This window comes from Tenebrio molitor, chromosome 7 (assembly GCF_963966145.1).
Source record: "Tenebrio molitor chromosome 7, icTenMoli1.1, whole genome shotgun sequence".
Lineage (NCBI taxonomy): Eukaryota > Metazoa > Arthropoda > Insecta > Coleoptera > Tenebrionidae > Tenebrio > Tenebrio molitor.
In genome coordinates, this window is record NC_091052.1 from 13,608,421 (window position 1) to 13,629,903 (window position 21,483).

Sequence of the window (21,483 nt, forward strand, 5' to 3'; positions counted from 1 at the left end):
TCGGGGTTGGAGTTATTCTTTATTTGGAGGAGGTCTAGACATAAAACGAGATAATTTCGCGAAATCTCGCAAAGGGACCCTTAACATATCTTAATTTACTGTCAATTTGTTAGATATTTTACTCGGTTTTTTTACGGCGTTGTTGTCCCGCTCGCTCCCATAAAAAATCAACGAATTTACTTTCGTAATCTCGGGTTTCGGTCTATCTCCGGATTAAATAAAGCCCGGCGCGAGAATAACGCGTAGACCTGTAACCCACCGAGTTATTATTTCCTGGTTAAATAAAAAAAAAAGACGAGATAAGCCCGAGGCGTACCGCAGGATGAATAAAAAAAGAAGAAGACATAAAGACAAAGCTTGCTAACAGGAGTCGTAATTTTGTAAAACTTGATGTCGAAATTATTCGTTATCTTGCGGGATAACACCCGAAAGGAGAAAAAACAAACACTAGGAAGGGCGAAATTAAAAGGGAAAACGCGACGTAATTGCTAAAACAAATACATTCCGTATGGTAATTCTCGCCGGGCAAAAACTTTCAACCGGCGAATGCATCTGGGCGGATTGGGGCGGTTTTGTGCGGGGGTGGGATGCACTTTCGTGTCCGGAAAATAAAAAAACTGTTATTATACGTTATCGTCTTTCGAAGAATTTAATTTAATGAGCTGGATGTGTTTAGCCATCAAAATAAAAATGTAAATTGCATCCCTTTTAGTAATAATCTGCTGCGACTAAACCAGTCCCCAGGCTTACACCCCAGTTATTAAAGTTAGATTTTAAGTCGAGTCTTAATACAGGAAACTCGAGAAAAACGTCTCGCTGTAAACAAGTATCTGTGTAAATAAATAATAATTCGAGTCAACAAGTCTTTTATTCAAACGCTTAAATATTGGTCCTTCGAGCCGGATTTAAAGCGCAGTCCCCCAGTCAAGTGTTTTGATTTAAACGCTCAAACTCTACGTGACAGATCGGTGGATGTATACGCTTTTACTCCGGAGGCCGCCAAAAAGTGTCCTGTTTGCTGCATAGTCTAAAATGAAGAAATTGAAAAAGCGACTACATAATAGTACATGCAAAAAACTTAACCTATTGCACAACTAAAGGAAATGTATGTTCAAAAAGTCTGAGATTGGGAGCCTTGAGCATGGCCTACTAAATCTGAACTGCGCTGCGCTTATTACGGCCGTAACAAAGCTCGGATTTTCAAGGGAGCAATTGATTCCGCTAACCTCAAAAAATTCACCCTTAACCAACTCCATCTGTTAGCGAAATAGAAAAGAAAAATGTAATTTGAATTGAAATTATCCAATCACAATCACGTAACGTGTTTATTTTGTTAGGTTAACACTTTCTATTTTGTCATTTTGACGCGAAATAAATTTTCACGAATACGTTTCATGAACGTAAGAATACCTAATAATTACAATAATCAAATTATGAAACGTAATATTTATATATTAAATGGAATTGCAAAATCTGAAAATGGATAGAGCACAGTAGAAAAATTAAAAGTAAAACTATCTATCTGCAGGAAGACAATACCTTTCTTGTAAGTTTATAATTTTAAAACCTTCCTACTTGTGATTTTATTCTGAATGGATTTCGTTTTTATGTAATCTGTTTTTTTTTTTATAAACAAATGTTTAAAATTGGTTTCATTAATAATTGGATAATAACTATACAAATTTTATCTTTGTGTTTATCACAGGTAAATATGAAATTCTGTATTAAATGTGGATGCAAAGTAGTAACCAGTGGCTGACAAGGATTTTTTGGAATTAAATATGATAAAATTTGTGTGGCAATATTAGCCAAGTCTTTTAAAAGCCCCACAAATTTACAGACCCCACGGTCTTGAAGCCAAACTAATCGTAACAAGGGTCCTGGAGTTGCTGTAGATAATAAAGAAGAAACATGTATTACAGTGAAGTGTTTCATTTAGTTTTTTTTTATAATTTTATCAATTTTGGATTTGGTTTGGAGGTTGCTGGGAATTTGAAAATAACTGTTCTTATTTTCTCCACATGCAACGCACTATTTTTATTACTTCAACCTTGATGAAATTCAAGGAAATTTAAATTATTGTGGCAATTTAGTTGATTTGTAGTTTAATATCTTTAAAGAGATGGCGCTAGTTAAGGGTAGATTTTTTGAGGTTAGCCGAATCAATCATTCAGCTAGTTTGTTACGGCCGTAATAAGCGCAGCGCAGTTCAGATTTAGTAGGCCATGCCTTGAGAAACCTCAGAAGTTGGAATGATTCTAACAAAAATTATTATGACGACTCAAGCTCAAAAAATTATTTTGGCGGGTGTATTTGGAGGTACGGGATGGATTAACGAAACACTAATTGAACTGAATTGAAAATTCCTTTATTCAAAGTTTTATTTAACAATCACACAAACCACAATTTGAAAAAAAAATCAATATTTTGTTTGGAGCTTTTTCTGAAAGATAGAGTTTCGAAAATGTAATATATTGAAGTTCATAATCCTCATTAAATCCTCATTAAAACAAGTACGAAATTTTTTTATTAAATTCGTTTTTCTGAAAAACACAACTCTAAAAATGGCTGCCATTACTGTCTACTTAACCAGTTGACTTCAAATTTGGTGCAAATCATTATCGGTGGTACCATAAATGAGTGGCAATTTTCCTTTTCTATTTTTTTTACCACACGAAAAACAAACAAAACATTAACTATTTTCGAAAATACTCCTATTCTGATGAGTTTCAATGTTTTTTTTCTTTTTGGTACAGGCTATAGGCACACTTATACTGTTTAAGATACTTATTCGTTTCTTTTTTTTTCAGATAAGCTGAACTCCTGAATTCATCGCAACCATTTGAGAACTTTTTTGGCGGATATCCCAAAGTCAACAGCGAGCTTAATTCTTAATTGTAATTTTATTTGTTCCAAAAAATGTGTATACATATTATATCGAAACATTAATAAACTTGCACACCAAAGGACGGTAAAGTTTTATAATCCAAAAAAATCCACAAAAAGGATAAAATTTACTATTTTAGAGCAAAATATCTCCTTAACGAAGCATTAATTTATTTTACAATAACAAAGAGATTTTAAATTTTCAGAGACAGACGAGACTGGACAACTCCGGCAATGCACTCCCGTGTAGCAGCAGAAAGGGTTTCCACATCTTACATATTTTGAGTACGTTCTAAAAGACATTCTGAGTGAGCACTTTCGCGTTGTACTTCTCCTGAAGCTCTAGAGGTAATCCTTTTTCATCAAAAGCTTCAATAAACTGATTCGAATTTCGGTATAATCTACGCAACATCGGATGAAATTCAAACCTAGTCGGTACCACTACCACCTCTCATTTCTTTCCGGTGCCGTATCGTGAAACTCGTCCATGAAACAGTATATTTGCATATCGAATCCAGACCATTAAATCGAACAACAGCGTCTATCGGCCGTCGCCGATTTATGCCTGAAATTCAGCAATCGACGTTAGAGAGCTTTTGTAATGCGATAACCATACACAATCAGATGCGGAATGATCGAACTATCCTGAAACTCCGGAGCGCAGTACACGTTCAAATTTAATATCCGCATCGTGACATTTGAGCGGTGGCAACACAAAGAGCTGCACTGTTGACGCTGTGTGTTCATCAACCGAACCATCATCGCGCTGGTTGATTAGACCCGGACTAAACCCTGCCGATGACAGATGTACGGGACGTGTATGTGTGTGTGTGCGGACTCCGGTTCCTCTATTTAAATTTCATTTTCGAACAACCGCCACCTCGCATTCTCTCCCGGAGTTGCGTCCCGTCCGGACGATTTGTCCTACCGTAAATTCAATTTGTAATGAAATCAAATGAGACGAGGTCCTGGAAGATCACAGATCAGTGCAGGATTAGTGGGTACATAGTTTATCTCAGACCGCAACAGGCAACTGGGATCCAATTAGGTTTTACACATCGCATACCTCGAAATTGATGATGAGAAACTGGTGGAATGTTTCATTTGGCCTGCTGCGGTTATTCCCGATCATTCTCTTCCTATTGCACTTTATTGAAATAGTTTGTTCGGGGCTGCCCTAATAATGACATCCGCCCCCGATCGACAGTCTCACCTGTTCGGCAAGCTCGTCGATGCCCAAACCTTCTCAATGGGACCCAAATCTGGTCCAACTTGTTTACGCTGCACAAAACTGCACTTCAAACGACAACAAAATTTGCAATTCGGACATTCTCCGCATGTTTCTTTTTCCGCACCATTTGTTCCCTTTTAATCTGTGGTGTTTAGGGACGACGATCTGGAGGTCCGGGGGTGTAATACACATAAAAATAAATATCCGTATCAAATTAGATGCTAATAGCTCCAATTGTTCCCCTTTCATAAGACTTTCCGCTTAACAAGCGTTTTTTCGCCGCCCCCACAGCCGACTCCTTATTTGCCAAAACGGCTCATCTTGAAATTTCACTTCGAAAATGGCCCATAAAATGAATTATACTTTAATATTCTTGCAAACTGCTGTGTACATTCCCTATTTAATCAATGAACGAACGAACCAAGGGACGTATTAAACAGCAATGTTATTTACATTAAACGGCCGACGGTGCGGCGTTATTATCCGCCGCAATACCGAACTCGCATTATTTTTATGGAACTCTAATTACTGGACTGTTTTCAAAGCGAACCGTTCGAGGACCGATCGATTCAGACTCCGCCGCGACGAGTTTATCAATTTGTCGAATCGACGAAATTAACAAATCCTCCCCACAAAAAAAAAAAAATAGACAATAATTCATCCCGCATCCTCCCACCACAATTATGATCTTTGACCGGACTGTATTTATGGAGTCACGGACAATTAATTTCCGAACAGTAGATCTGGCTTCCCTTCGGCCATAAATTGCTCATAAAAGAGCAAGAGTATTGATTTACCGAACGTCGCACAGACAAAATGAGACAATCTTGAAAATTACACAACTCAGACATCCAAAAAAAAAAACGTAATAATGATATAGGGAGGCCGCACTGCTGTGAAAACACCCTCGTCGTTCGATCAGTGAGGTTAAGCAGCGTCGGACGCGGTCAGTGTTTGGACGGTAGGCCGTTGAAATTTCAGTGCTTCCTGGCTTCATTACTTGAGAGAAGTATCCGTAATGGTGAATAAATCCGACTTCGATGCCGTGCCCTCTTTACAATAATGGTAATAACGTTGAATTCTCTGCAATCCTAGGTGGAGAAATAATATGGAAAACTGTCAAAATAAATTGTTCCGTCTCGTTTTTCCAGATAAATGGCTTAAAAACTGTTCGCCGGCTGTGAAATAATTTTTGCGCTTGGAAAAAAATCTTTCCATTGTCCGGCCCCATGTAGAGATTCTCTATTTAACGTCATCTCTATTACGTGGCGTGAGTCCATGACGGTCACGATAAGCGTCCCAACAATGGAGCGAAATATTTCATTTGTTTTGTTTTAAAAATTGTAAAAGCAATCAGGAATAAAAATCCCAAGCGGAGCATTCATTATAGTGGACAATCCGACCGGAGCGAAGTCGGTTGTAAATCAGAAAATAATCATTTTTTCAGCGACGCTGCATTTTCAGTCGGATTAAAAAAAGAAATGAAAAAACGATTTCTACCGGACGGATTTGCGTCGAATCGGAATAAAATCAAGTGTGGAAATAATCTTGTGGGGATTTTGGAAGGCGACGCGGAGACACTGATGGATGACTGTCGATGGTTCGCGGTATCTCCCCCGTATCCATTCGCTAAACACTTATTTATTATTCATTTATAATGAAAAATTAGAGTCATTACCGGCAATTTCCTGTGCTTTTTATTCCGACTGTATCTCCACTTCATTGCTCCACCCTCGTGCACGCACCATCTTCATCGTGCGACCCCAACACACTGTTAATTACGCACGGAGCAGGCATAATGTTGTTGAATATTTAAACGAGACGGATATCGTCGTTCGTTATTCCACAAATCCAATAAACTCCCATTATTAATAGACGCGACGAACTAAAATATCTCTAATGGGCGATCCGGTGTGATAACACCCCCGTCTTAATTATTATTCACCCGGGGACAAGAATTTAACGGCGTCTCTCCCACAGGGCCGCCTCCACTTTTTGATCGGCGCAAAATACCTTATGCAAAACTATTCACAAGTGAGGCAATTATCAAGGCGAAGCCGTTACTCTTCGGCTGGTGCATATGGGAAGTGCGCTAACAAAGCGTGCATCGGAGATTAATCTCACCACTTCGGACTTGTTAAATAATAAAACGATCCGTTTTGCGTAAAACAATCCGTTCGCGATTGAAATCGTGACACACCGAACCAATCGAACTTGGAAAATTGGTAAATATATCACTGTTGATCTGACCAAAAATTTGATTCCGTTCGGAGCGCGAATAAATTCTCTACAATATTTCACTAAAATAAAATGCCGCTTGTGTGTTAATTACGAATCAATCACAGCCATATATGTCAAAGAGTCGGAATTAATTTTGATTTACATGTCAAACACAGACCGGGGGCGCGTCGCATTTTACGTACGTCGACGAAATAATGGCGACAAAATTAATTAGTCGGTGGAAATGATCGATTTTGGGGCCGCGAGAAGACGTCTCTGCCGTGATGGAACACTTTGATGTGGAAATGTGACTCCAGAAAAACGTAATCGTATCGAGAGCACCACTTATTTTACGCAGAGACGGTAACAAGCGTACCATTATTGCATCGAGTTGCCGTAAAAGAATCGGTAATTCGGTGGGAGCTCGAGACAAAGGCCGGCTTGTATCGCGAAATACCATGAAAGGGTACAGCGACAATCCCTTCGACCATCTTCGATTCGTTTAGTGCAGTGTTTCGCCCTCCGCTGATCCTGTTTAGGTAGTCGAGAAACAATCCCGGTATGATTCCGTCGGAATTCAGATTCTGTACAGGTTGTACGAAATTGCGCGGAACAAAACAGATTTCCTTTCGCTCTAAAAGTGACGTTTATAACACGCAATGCAGCGCGGAAGAGATTTACAGCAGCTGAAACACTAATACCGCCTTTAATGGCATTTTTTAGGTTTAACGGCAGCGAGGGAACAAACAGATGAGTCGCGAATAATTCCAAATAAATAAATAAATAAGCTTCTTACCGTTGCAGCAATCCCGGACGGGTTTTCGAAACAGCACACTCGAAACTTCTACGAAAGAAACACAAATTAGACCCGAGATGAGAGTGGATCACTTGCATATTGTTTTAATAAGCGCGTGACGCCGGGTCGGTGCTCGGCTGGGGTATTTAAGGGGGGCGAATTGTGCCAGTTGTTGATGCAAAACTGTCTGTAAACACATCGAGTACAGACGGCGACAGACCTTCTAATTTAGATTAATTGCGACGCCTAAGCCGAACGAGAGCGAGCAAAAAATCGCGGCGTGCTTTTGACTGTTCGATTCAGTTTAATCCGAAAAACGATATTGTGAGATTATCTCGCGACGTATCGTTGCGGCATTATCGGTCGAGATTAATGCCGAGAACATTAATTAGGCAGATTAGTTGATTAGGTAGGTGTTGGGAGCGCCACATTAGTTTAATCCGTTTAAGGTGTACGTGCATACGCCCCAAGCGAACCATTGTCGTTTCCCGGTCCTGCAACCGATAATTAGGATAACACCTTGTTAATTCCGGATGTGGCGTTCGGATCCGACACGATTCCTTCCCGGGTTTTTCCTATTTCTAAAACAAATTGAAATTTAAAAATTCAACGTAAGCACATTTAAGGCAAGCACGCCCTCAGGAAACTTGTAACAAAAACAAAACCAAAGAGGAAAAAGCGGGATTTTAGATGAGCCCCGTTACCTTATATTTATGTTTAATGAAGCGTAATTCCATTCTCGCCGAAAAATAAAAACACTTAAGTGAACAGTATTTCGAAACCCCACGCAGCGTAACCTTGAATGTCAAATTAATACCTAGCCCCAATCCGTACATTCTGACTCGAGTAAATAAACAAATTTAGCTACATCATCCTCCTTAATCCTCCGGGAGACGAAACGAAGCTTTTTCTGCTGTAAACCCGATTTGTGGTCCTTACGAAATGTTGCAATTTGTAGGTATCCCGTTTTGAGGTTATGTCAGTCGACATTTATCGGTCCATTTTTAATCGTTTTTTGTAATTAAAACGCATTTACGCAAATTTATCATCGTCTTATTAGACAAGACAGGCTTTTCTTTTACCTATCACACTCAAAAACCTCTTCCAAAATATTACAATTTCCCGGTTAGGTATCGCGTGTTGAGGTTATGTCAATCAATATTTATCGATTCGTATTTGATCGATTGTTCAATTGAAGCGCACAAACATGCAAATTTACAATCATCCTCACCCTTAATCCTCCTATACTAGAATTTCTAGGTTATATCAATTTATCGGTCAATTTGGGATAGTTTGTTGTAATTAAAGTGCACGAACCTGCAAATTTAGAATCATCCTTATCCTTTATCTTTCCAGATGAGACAAAAACTTTATTTATTTTAGAATTTAAATTTAAAAACTTCCAGAAAATAACACAATTTCCACGTCACGTAATACATTTTGAGGTTAAATTTCAAAAAATATTAGTTGGTAACGCAGATATTTATCGGTCCATTTTTGATTATAAATATATTATGTAATGTCGAACAAAGAAAATACAATCTTTTTGGAGCAGATTTTTTATGAAAAATGCTTCAACATTTGTGAATGTCTGTAAAATACACATGGCCTCCATGATCGAAAGAGACTTTGCCTCTTTTGATTTAGAAGGCCATGAAAATACAAATCAAGGTTCGTTAAATTATCGGTTGGTGGAGCTGACATTTGTCGGTTCATTTGAAAACATCATGATAGCTCCTGAAGAAATAAAATAATGTTGTGGCAGATTATTGTAAAGAATGGAGTCATGCTGGGGGTACTCGAATTCCCCCAGGCGTCCAGTGTCAGATTGACGTTTGCTCGTTGCGGTCGCGAGTCGGTCATGATGTCACTTAACGTCAGTCAAAAGTCAAATTTCAGTCTCATGCACCTGTACTTCCCGTGAAATGTTGTGTCTCGAAAAAAACCCGTACAACTTAAGAAACAAACAAGGATCAAAACGGAAGTACGCCCCGACCGAAAGCGTCGTCGAGAGAAAGCGCCTCAGAAACTTCGACTACATAGCCTCTCTCCCTGACGAGATCCTCCTCCACATCTTCTCCTACCTCGACACGGACGACCTCTACTACAACGTCCGCCTAGTGTGCAGGAAATGGCGGCGAACAGCCATGCTCTCCTCGGCCTGGAAAGACGTACGCGCCGGTAACGACATCCCCACACACATCCTCAGCAACTGGATACAGTTCTCCCCAGTGATCAAACACTTCAGGATCAGCGACAGGAACGACGCCGACGTCATCCTCGAAGCGGTGTCGAAGCATTCGAGCCACCTCGAGTCGATCACGATCGAGAACTGTTGGGGTTCATCGGAGAAGATACCCATCCAGAGCCAAACGCTGTGCAAGCTGTTGACGCGTTGCAAGAAGCTCGGCAAAATTAATTTCGAGAGAGTCAAGATACGGTCGTGTAAATTTTTCAAATTACTGGCAAAACGGAGGAACAATGGCAAATTCTTGCAATTGTGTTACGTCGGACCTGTCACTCCCAAACAGTACAACACGCTGAAGGAATCCTGCTCCGGCTGGATATTCACCGAGTTTATCGAAATCGTCTGAACCGTCGCGACTTCCCAGTTAATTAAGATGAAAGTGTTGGCTAGATTTTTACCGTTTTGCGAGTGTTACTGTAGGTGTAATTGTGAATTTGAATAAATTCATCTGATGCAGGCCGACCCCGCAATTACCCCTTTCAACACACTCTCGTTCCTCAATCGCATTTTTTCATAATTCTCATCTAGTCAACTCCATCTGCTTCAAGTTATTTTTCATCGCACCACCCTCCCTTCCGACGTGGATTTTCTTTATTACACTCCTGCTACATCAACCAAATCGATGTGATTTCGCTCCTTACTAGTCTAATCGTCAATTGATTATAATTAATAATTGCCTCGAGCGACTCAGTCGAATGTCGAAACCATTCCAGTTGAATTAAAGAGCTGACGGAACAGCAATAATTCCAGATTGCGCTGATACAATCCTGGCGCGAACGTGTCAACTTCCAATTGCTAATATGTACGTCCAAACAAAGCACGCAGAGTTGTCCGGTCCGTGTTCCTGTTGGTCTAGAGACGAAAAAGGCTCCGCCTTCGAGATTGATCACGTGAGTTTGTAGGTGGGGGGTCAGAGTAGGGATTAGGTCTGGAATTAATAGTTGGTTGGGCTTATTGTCGTCGTTTTTCAATTAACAAAGCACCACCTGTGTTCCTGCAGTCGGCGTACGTTTCAGTTCCTGCGGACATGTGGGCAGACCTGTAATTAGGACGACGGCGATAGTATCTCGTCGATGAAGTCCCGCCATAACTCCACATGAGATCAGGTGGAGAAGGCGTCGTGGGTCTCTCGCCGTAATTAATGGTCGGTCAATCGCGCCATCTACAATCCGCAGGACAACGTCGACGGAAGGAATGCAGTTTTGTGAAAGAGCACATTTAATTACGGCTCGTAGCAAAAGTGAGAAGGCAATCAGATAAAGGATCGCCTAGCAACGAAACCACCTAGTAGACACGCCGACAGGCTTTTACTTAATTATCAGTCAGCGGAGTTATTCGGCAAGGTTTGAGGGGTCGCCCCTCGCAATAAATAAATCGAAGGTCTCGATAAGATCGCCATCTCGCACCGAGTCCCGACGAGGTGTGTATCGCACTCGTAATTTCGACGGTCGACTTAACGCCCTGACAGAAACTCACCGGCTTATACTGAACCTTTCCAGCCGATAACAAATTGCCCGTGTAATTCGGGCGTACAGGTTTTTTCCTTTCTAAAGCTCAGACTACGGACGATTTCATATTTCACGCGTGATGTAGATTTTGTCGCGCCGGTGCCAAAGCAACACTTTACGCACGCCGTAATTAAGGCGACTCACGAAAACAAAAAACGCCACCGTTAGCACACCTACAACAAGGACTTAATTAAAAAAGTTGGCATGTCACTGGACCCTTTCTCACCGACAGTCGTTCGCCCGAATTATTAGAAGCGCCGATTTTTCCCAGGACTTTCTTAATTTCAGCTTTACATGCATGTTGCTCTCTAGTTTAATGCGAAATAACACGAAGCTGAGGAGGGATTACATCGTCCAATTTGTAACTACTACTGCAACATCACGAAGGATTCAGGTTAACTGTTTTAATAACAGCCAGAAGTTTAGAACGATTTTTGTCAGGGGACCTGACCAAGGATCACTGTTTCCACTCTTTCCTCGCAACAACTCTCTCGGCTCCGGTTTATATTTAGTCTCGATCAAATATTCAACCCCACTCGAAGTTTTCGATATACTTAAAGGGCGTTTATATAATTTCCGACCCTAAAGTTTGCATGACAAACATTTCTTGCAAACCAATCACGCTAGTTTCCAATAGATCCTATTTGACGTGTCTTTAGGTTGTTATATTTGGGAACGGCGGAAACTTTCCTACAAACAAAACTTAATGAAAAGCTAACTAATTACGACCGAATCTGTAATTCCCTGTCGCAGAAACTCAACCCGCGACTTGCCAAAAGTTTGTCTTAGCTCGGTTCGGCGTCAAAAATGTCGACCCAGCCAAATCCGTTCAGATCTGTTGATAATAATTATTTAATTCCGGTAGCTACGACTTTCACCCCCATTTACATGTAGACCTCTTGTTTTTAAGTCGACTGGGGGCGGCACATAGTTCGACCAACCGAGCGGCAAATTACATTCGTTCTCGAACACCCGGCAATTATAAGCCGTGTTTACCAGTTCCTCGTTCCACCCTCTCCTAATTCTTGTCAGGTTCTTGACAAAAAAGCGTGATCTATCGGAATATTTAATAGAGGAAAAAATCTGCAAAATTCAACTTAACCCAGTTTAGATTCACAAAGCGCGGCTGCGATGTTAAAAGATGAAATTTTCGAGGCGGCGTTTTCCTTATTATTGAATAAAAAATAATGTTCTTCATTTTTTTCCTAGCAGAGGGAAAACTGCCGCAACCGGCGATAAATAAAAAAGGATTTGTGGAAACTTTACCACCGGTCCTGTCAATTCCAAATAAATTAATAAACGGTGGAACGACGACGATTTTCGGTGGTGATTTGTGAGGGTAGATCGTGCATTAATTCGTAATTGGGGCGCAAGTGGAGGTGTACCCGGCAATTAAATAATTACAAAAAGGTAAGTAAGGGATGTAAACAGGAAGAGGTCGAGGGTCGGTGCGAGATCGTAAGAGTTCCAACCAGTCAAACCGTAACATGTAAACAACATGAATTACCTGAAAATTATCCTTGGGGGTTATTTGGCGAGGAGCCGCCGCGGGAAACGCAGCTTTGAAAGTTACTCCCGTGCACCAACACTCCACTAGGTCCGTGCGGGATCACACGTGCTGATCTAAATACTTTGGGCAAATCTCGAGACAGTCTAAGACCCCCTTCGAACGTGCATCAGTTGAATTCGAGCAGATCGCAAACGGGGGATCATAATGATCTTCACAAATCTCGCTCGGACCGAGCCGGAAACGTGGACCTCACCATGCCTTATCAGCGATTCGGTGCAACACGCGCCTCGGCATGCAACGGTCGAGATGACGATCTGGACGGGCACGCAACAAGAATACGACCACCTACAACTTCGCGACAGGACGAACTGAGCACAGAGGGCGCTACGGATCGGCTCCACGCGATCCGCAAAAGCAGAGTTGCGCAGGAGGAATGCCACAGTTTCCCCCGTTCGGTTCGATCTGTACACTCACCGACAAAATACGCCAAGATTAATTGTTTTCAGGCGTGATTGCTAATAGAGGGAAATGATTAATAATTTCGGAGGAGATGACCGGGTCGGGGGTGGAGTCGGTCGACTTGGAAATTTTACACCACCGCTGTTTTTGTTGGCGGCTCGAACTGGACCGACGTGTTTTCTCCTTTTATTTTCTATCGCCCACGTTGTAATCAGTGTTAAAATGTAAATACACCGAAGAACACGATTCTCGTGTCAATCGCAGCATAACATTTATGTAATTCAGCTGGATCTTAAACAGAAAAAGTGCCACGACGAGCCCCCCTTCCAAAATGTATACGTGCATAATGTTCCTGGCATATCATATCCCTTTGAAGTTCCATTTTATTTTTTGTAATTATTCTTAAACAACCCTTCACTTCCAACTTTCTGTTTTGCCACCAGCATCAATTTCAATTTCATACCTTGCCTTTATTTTAACTTGTACTGTCTCTTTTTTCAAACCCTTTCATGTACACACTTCCTTTGTTCCTTTTTCGCCCTGTAACTCGTGTAATTTTAATTAAATATTAAATGTAAAATAAAAAATTTGAACACATATTACCCTTGATATTACGCAAGTTATTGACACTTGATTAGGAATTTTTTTCTGTCAGGGTGGCAGCAGATTTTTTCCTTTAACTGTTCAATTAGTTTCAGATATGTCGCAATAATTCCTGTTAGGATTAGTTTTGCAGCTAATACACTCGGTGTAAGCTTTTACAGAAGCTGACGCTTAAAATTTAATGCCTTTTGTCAGAACTAATGATTCTCCTGATTAATTACCGAAATTAAAACAGTTTGCTTTGGAAACAAACAACTGCAAAAACATCATAAAAAACTAGGTAATAAATCAAATACTTCCGCTGAAGGATGAATTCGTCCGTAGTAATTTTTATTTGGTGGAGTAGATGGAATTCTGAATTAATTAAACAAGTCTGAAACACAAATTAGTTTAGGGACATGTGTCAGGTGGGGTTGGTATACCTATCATAACAATAACGGCTAAATTCCGCTGTTTTAAATTAAAGGCAGAATAAAACGGTCCCGCCTTTTAATACGTCATATAAATACCGAGCCTCTATTAATCCCATTTTAAAATTGAATTTGTAATTACTTACGGCCCAAAATACTGACTCGTAATGAAATTTATGGTGCTGAACCCTTCACCGCCGGAGCTCGGTAAAATTCTTGGATTTTATGGGGGCCTCCCTCGTGAAAAAATGAAAACTGCGCGACGATCGCCCCTGTCGGTCCCTCCTCCACCAGCGAGGGAGACTTTTCCGCAAATTTAATGCCATCAGCTCGAATGCTCGAAATAATGAAATGGATCTGCTTAATATAACGATCGCTGATTCTTTACGACGCCCTTCCGAAGAAATACACCGTATGGCAATAAAACTTGAAACAGAAACACGACGTGACCCCCGAAAACACCAGCACCGAGAACACCGCGAGACTCCCACCGCACCGTCATCATAAAAATGAAGTGCACTTTGGCGAGCCCGCTCCCAAAAACTCGACCGTCAACAATTTACGTTAATTTGAATCATCCGAGCGGAAGTTTTAATCCAGACTGCGAGGTGCGCAAGTTGGTGCGACTGAGCGCGATCTGTCATGTGTCAACTGTCAGGTGTCAGTCCGGCGGTGTTGTTTACGTTTAGAGTTGATGAACCGGAGGTGAGGGCCGCTCCATCTGGCAAGTATCGTGTCTCGGCTCTTTTTTGCGACTTCCGCCGCGTCCCGAGATGGATCGCGATGCAGTTTTGATTAAATCTGTTCCGAGATGTGGAGGGTCGGAGCGCTCCGAAATCGGCGGCGGCGACAACCCAGACATCAGCCAGCGACCAACGAAAGTACGAACATAAATATGCAGCTTCAGTCAACAACAGCCCGCGCGGTTATTTATGGTCAACTGAACCGTTTATTTTACACCGACCTCTGAAACAATAGCGCTTTGAGATGATCCCGAATGCCTCGAACGCGGCATGACCGGCGCGCACAACGGCTCATAAATTGTCTGTTATGTGGTAATTATACAAAACATTGTCTCTCAACAATGCGACCCGGACCGGTCAAGAGGCCGACCGGCATTCCCTCGCGGACGCTCCCCGGGACCCAGCCTGAGTGAATTCCCATATCCACAACTTAATTTCATTTCGAAATGAATAACATCGGAGTTTGTGTCGCGCCGTCGAGGACCCCCTTTATTGATAATTATGCTTTAACTCCTACACCCGCACAATAAACACTAATCTGTTTGCAGGAGGCGATCCGGCCACAACGAAAAATTCTGCCCCAGAAGAATGATTTCCAGGAGTTCGACCAGAAGTCACAATAAAAAATCGCCAATTTGTCCGTAACGACATCAACTTCTGGCACAAACAAGAATTTCGTTTGAACCGGAAAGTACTGATTGAAAGGACCGATCCTGTCCCTTTGATGACATTTTCACAAATGTAAATTCCAACTAACATGCACCATGGCCCCTAATTATTCAGGGCCCTTTTTCGGCGCGTCCTCTCTCAGGATTAGAATACGCGCGCGAACTAGCCGAATTAAATTATCCCGCCGTAATTTTTAAAACAACACCCCAAACAAATTTTTCCATCCTAATTAAAACAATTCTTGCGGCCTCAGCTTGCCCCATGCGGTTGTTTACTATGTTGACAACGCTCATCATCAGATAAATCTCCTCGATAAAAATTTATTGCAGCCGGCGCATCTAGATTTGTGTTGTGGTTTGTATTTTATCTCGTGATTAATCCAGACATGGTTCGAATCGACAGTACAATTAGGTGCAAGGAGTTGCAATAAAATTAAATTTGCAGGATGAAACATTTAAACGGAAACAATGAATTTATAACGCCCCCAGCCGTTGTAACTCTTTTTGCGCGATGATAAAACGGGGAACGCGCGAAATAACTATTTTATCTAGAGCGAATGCAAAAGTTTAATCCCTGCTCACCGATTCGTAATCACCATTAGCGTTCCACCAACTTTACACATAAAATAAAATTCATTTTGGGCCAAATTGGAGAGGGGAATTTTTTCGACGTGACGATTAATGGAGAATCTCTAAGCCGGTCCCAATTTGCACAATTACAATATCTGGGCGGCGTTTTTGCCGTCCCTTTGAACGCTTTAACCTGTTACTCTCACATGTCGCCGGTCCGATTTGATAAATTTACTTTGTTTTATAATACACAAGTGCGAACTTTGTAAAATTTCATTTGTAACATAAACGCGTCACGTGCGTCCGACACCACTTTTACTCTTTCCGTCCCAGATTTTTAAATCCAATTTTCGTTTCGATGTGTACAGAGTTTTATTATTCTCCGAACGCGCCCTCTTTCTTTTGATCGCATGCACGGATCCGTCAAATAAAATTCCTGCCAGTAATTTTTCTTATCAAATTTGATGTATCAACCCCGCGAGTGTCGTACTCCATAAAATCGAATATGACAGAAAATTGCTTTTATCTTTACGACGGATTTCGGTGGCGACCTTGTTTTCCGCAGTGTGTGCCTCCAAATTTATAATCAAACGTTACATAAACACGGCGACGCAATTAACCGACTCAATCAACTTATACGACTGCGGCGTTAAAACCGCACCCATTATGGACCACCAGATTGAAGAATTTACAACTTGTTCGTCGCCTTACCTGAGACAAATCACACCGAATTCGCTCGCGATAATTCCACAGAAACAGATGCGTGCACCCCAAAATTGCATTCAGTTTCATCAAACACTCAAAGCAGGAGCACCCCACTTGTCGATGTTTTGTCGGAAAGGTAGTCCTGGATTCGGTCCAGAAATAAAGATATTAGCTTCATTAGTTGCAGTGAAAGGGCCGAGATACTTTCCAAACATGGCCGAGCCCTAACGAATCTCCTCACGTGATGCGAATAAATTTTCGATTTATTTTTTTTAAGACGATTATGAAATTATGAAACGGGTAAAGTGGCGTTTTCATGTGATTTTCTTTGTTCCAGTTGAGTAGAGCACAACCGCGCGTTCGTTTCATTTTATTTAGTCTCGTTAGGCCTCGCGGAAATTATTTACAATTTAATTGGAGATTTTCCATGTCGAACCGCACTACTCGTTCAGACAAGGGAGCTGCAGATCCAGTCATTAAATGAACACCCACACTAAGTAATTACAGGATATGTAATTTGATCCCTTTAAATTAATTTACATATTGCTACGCGCTCCCGATTCGTTATCGAACAACTAAAATCATAATTGGGTAATTATAAATCGACGACTCTGTCTTAATTAAATTCTTGTCCTACACGAGTAGTTATTTTCCAATTTAAAATTCCCGATCGGATTTTAAAAGTTGCCCAATTAAAAATTCTCTGTGTTTTGTAATTCTTCTTGTAGCTACCGTGGTCGACTATTTTCAAATTCATCTTGCAGTTGCGCCATTTTGTGGACTAGGAGCCCAAGAAACGAAGCCTCGGAGTCGGCTTAGAGAGAATGCTTGAAAAGCGACCGGAGTTGATTGTGTTTCCGGCGAAAGTGATTGGAGGAACGGACTTGAATTTTAAAATAGCGCTGCTGTGTAAATTCCGTCAGTGAAATGGCGTCGAGTAATTAATTATGACTGCTTTGCACAATACGGATTGAATTCGGCAAAACCGATCGGAAGTTTATCGAGAACGGAGCGACAGTTTCAATTTCGATTGATTATAACAAAAGTGAAATGCCGTGTTTCGGCTTCCATTTCTTAATTTCTCTAACTTTCTTAAACTTTGTCTCAGTCGGCGGATCACTTTTACTGTTTGCGACAGATATAAATGGAAGGCTGCGATGAATCGAACGCGACAAGAGAAAAAAGTACCAATTTGAATGTGGTGTGTTGGAGTTGAGGAACGTAATTAAAATTTAGTTGGGTTAACGTCGATAACACGTTTAATGTATTTGCACGTAGTACCGCATTTCACGCTAACATCCAGTTTATTTAATAACAAGATGGTTCCGACTAATTACAATAAACGTATATGGCAATTAAATACGACTGCGAGCGCAGAAATTCGTGTGTGTTTTGTGTTTCTGTACGGGTTCATCGCTCCAAACCGAATTTGTTTACGTAAATACGTTAATTATTTTTAACTGTTCGCTTTTATTGATTATTTGTGCGCTTTTCCGTTGGGTAATTTGTTGGTGAAGAACCGATGGGATTGGTGTGCCCCGTTTGACGTATGTTTATGGAATAATTAAAAACTGATAAAGGTTTTGATTCTGGATTCGAACAAATTGCGTTCATACATCACGTTTTATGACCGAAATGGCTGCTGTTTGGGCCATTTTTCCAACTGTAAATTAAAAGTCAATTTAAAAAAATGTCAACGGAAGGATCGATGGGCGATTTTTCAAAGTTAACTTGGACGAAAAAAAACGCACTCGAAGCTCTCCCTCTGATATTGGGCTACAAAATTGACAATGAAATATTTTCGGATGGTGGAGATGCCAACAATTAAAAATATGGCCGTCTTCCTTGCTTCTCGAATTTAGGAGTCCCTCCCTCCTGGTCTGGCTTTTATGCGTGTCTTGACTTAAAAAAAAAACAAAACAAAAAACTGTATTTCTTCTAACATGCGCGGCAACTGATAATAATTGAAACATAATTCCAAAATGATAAAGGCATAGGTCAAGTCCATTCAGAAAACATCTGCACTGTCAAAATCAAAATTCCAGTTGTTAGGTTGGTTAAATCACTAGTTGTTTTCATATTGCCCAGTTGTCATCAATTTTTTTTTTTTATTTTTCAAACTATTCATTTGTTTAAATTGACATTGTCAAATAAATTGCAAAATTATTTAAGTGTATTTTGTAAAAAGGTTAAAATGGAAAGTTCAAAACGAACTAGGGTGGTTCTATTGGCGCCAGAGAAGAGGACCATAAGAAATTATTATGAGGAACAAACAAAAAAGTAATAATAACGGGAAGAAATTACAAATTTGTGCCAAAGCCGCTCCAGTATTGTTAACTAATAATAATTGGTGTTCGTCTTGGTGTTCGTCCTTGTGATTCAAAAATCAAATTTTTGGAGATAAGTGTTAATCAAATGTTAAATAATTTTCTTTCGATTCTGAATAAATGAAACAGATTTTTGATTTTGAAACAGATTATACAGGGTCTCTATAAATGATTGTCTGGTCAAGCCAGCCTTGGAAAAAAATTTTACTGTTCCGCTTTTTTGAAACTGATGCCAAATTCTAGTTCGTTTTCACGGTCACTTTTGACATTAGTGACTGACGTTTCGTTTGCGCTTGTCAGTCGAGTTTTGGTTCCTTAACTTCCTTATATTCGTTTTATCGCAGTTAATCACAGTTAATATACACCAAAAATCAGTATTTTTCAATAAAAATTGCAAGTACGTCCGCTTTTAGAGGTAAATACACCGGCAAAATTTGTGAGGTTATGCTTTAATGTTTTATGTTTTATTTTAGCTTTATTTTCTTTACAATGGTTTATTCTGTTGAACAGAACACGTTCATTGTTGTTTTTTACTTTCGAAATGGAAGGTTTAGTAATGGGGAATTATCTGTTTGTAAAAATGAATTCCATCAAAATATCTGAACAACATTGTGAACAGATTTTTAACAATCAGAACAATTAGCAAGGGTAAATCATTAGGACGAGCACCAGTATCTGATGAAATACTCGAGGATTTGAAAGAAATGGTGGAAAAGACTCTACAGATATCCATAGCCTGTTTATCTCAACAATCTGGTGTACCACGATGCACTTGTCACAAAATCATTAAAAATAGGCTACAACTGCATCTTTATAAAATTAGTGTTGTACAAGAACTCCAACCTGCAGATTATCAAAGTTGTGTTTAATAATGTATTCAGTTTGAAAATCACCTCAATTTCATAATTTGGAGTGCTGAGAATCCACACCAATTTGTAGAGGCTCCTTTACATGTTTTGAAAATTGGTGTGTGGACCTGTGGATAGCAGTGTTGCTGTACCCTTACCTAAGAAATGCTGCAAAATATTTTTGAAAATAAATGAAGAATTGTCAAGTGTTTAGAAGTTAATGGGGGACATTCTCAATCTATTTTATAAAAAAATACCTATTTGTTATCGTTATTTAGTGTTGTAAATTATGTTGTTCAATACATTTGATTTTATTGAAAAACCAGTAAGACTAATTTGTTATGAAAAACACTGTTATTTATATTGGAAGAAAAAATGGGAGTCAATACCATATTCGACAATTCAGTCTAGGTCGTATTTACCACTAGCATAAAACAAGAAATGTGAAAGCACTAAAGCAGACAAAAAGGCAGTACCAAGTATTGTATTGTGGTATACGGGGACAAGGTGTTCTCAATATTTATCTGTTTGGATTTGTTCTCATACCAATTCCTGTACAGTGTGTGGCGGTACGATTGGGGGCAATAATTGTTCCCCTGTTGGTGTTGATATTAAATAATAAATACATTAATGTTAGCAAGAGTAAAGCACAGTTGAAACTTGTCTCTGGTTAAAAGCCAACAACCTAACCTGAAATCCTGAAAATGTGACATTCATTAATTGCCGAACAAAGCGGCACATTCAAAATTTGACAACTTTCCATGGCTGGCTGGACCCGACAATCATTTATAGAGACCTGTACATATGTACGAGTACCTACTATAAAAAAAAAACTTTGGAACTGTCATAGATTTTCACGGGAAGAATCGAATCTCTTCAACAACCAAGAAAATTAAAAATATGTGATTTCAAAATGGTGGAGGCGGTAAAAAACAAAATAAAAAATCGACTCCTTGTCTACTTTTTGAATTGGGAGGTAAATAAACATTACCGCAAATCTCTATCTCTTCTAATAAAACCAAGAAAATTAAAAAAACATAAACTAGCCAAAACTGAATAGGGAATTCCACAATTTTTCTTAGAAAGCAAAATAATTGCCCCAATCCTCTCACGTATTCTTAAACACTAGATAAATTTAAAATGTTACAGGTTCTTGAAACATTACATCTAATGTGTATCTTTATATATTTCTAACACATTTCATTATAAATTTTAAACTGTATTTATAAAAAATTCAAAAATGGAAAAATTCCCTATTCATTTTTGCCTAGTTTATAATCAAAAATGGTGGATGCGCCAAAAATTAAAAAAAAATCGCATGTTTTTTATTTTTTGAACTGGGAAGTACAATGGCCGGCAAAAAAAATTAGCCATCACTTTTGTGTTACGTCAAAATCCAAATGTGTAATTAATGCTTTTTTGACAATGACATTTAAATGGCTAATTTTTTTTGCCGGCCATTGTACGTTGATTGCCTTTTATAAATTATAACATGCGGACTGGGGAATCGAATAAAAAAAATTGCAAATATCTAGGTCTCTTCTAACAACCGAGAAAATAAAAAATATATAATTTAAATATGGTGGATGCGCCAAAAATCCAAAAAAAATCGTCACCTTTTCTATTTTTTGAATTTTGATTAAAATTGATAAATTTGTTATAGATTTTGACGTGAGTAATCGAATTTAAAAAATCACAAATCTCTATCTCTTCTAACAACCTAGAAAACCATAAATATGTGATTTAAAAAT

General features: G+C 39.6%; 2 protein-coding genes and 2 long non-coding RNA genes across 4 annotated transcripts in view; 3 read left to right on the top strand and 1 right to left on the bottom strand.

Annotated features, from left to right (window-relative positions):
• Nucleotides 1-2,966, top strand: part of LOC138135395 (uncharacterized) — a 96,979-nt gene extending 94,013 nt beyond the window's left edge. Inside the window, exon 4 of the long non-coding RNA XR_011160967.1 lies at nt 2,811-2,966. This is a non-coding gene — a long non-coding RNA (uncharacterized lncRNA). The remainder of the gene's footprint in view (nt 1-2,810) is intronic.
• Sema2a (Semaphorin 2a) overlaps nt 1-12,750 on the bottom strand; it is a 281,547-nt gene extending 268,797 nt beyond the window's left edge. The window contains exon 1 of the mRNA XM_069054101.1: nt 12,397-12,750. The gene's annotated coding sequence lies outside the window, so the exon portion shown is untranslated. The remainder of the gene's footprint in view (nt 1-12,396) is intronic.
• On the top strand, nt 8,815-9,837 carry LOC138135389 (uncharacterized). The gene has a single exon (XM_069054112.1). It carries the CDS (start codon nt 9,059-9,061, stop codon nt 9,725-9,727), a length of 669 nt encoding a protein of 222 aa, XP_068910213.1. The 5' UTR covers nt 8,815-9,058; the 3' UTR covers nt 9,728-9,837.
• Nucleotides 12,751-14,530: 1,780 nt separating the features above from the next.
• On the top strand, nt 14,531-20,054 carry LOC138135394 (uncharacterized). The gene is made up of 3 exons (XR_011160966.1): nt 14,531-14,752; nt 15,163-19,299; nt 19,358-20,054. It is a non-coding gene; the product is annotated as an uncharacterized lncRNA (long non-coding RNA).
• Nucleotides 20,055-21,483: the final 1,429 nt, after the last annotated feature.

What these genes read in the sequence shown, in the direction of transcription:
- LOC138135389 (XM_069054112.1), top strand. Translation starts at nt 9,059, where the DNA reads ATGTTGTGTCTCGAAAAAAACCCGTACAACTTAAGAAACAAACAAGGA.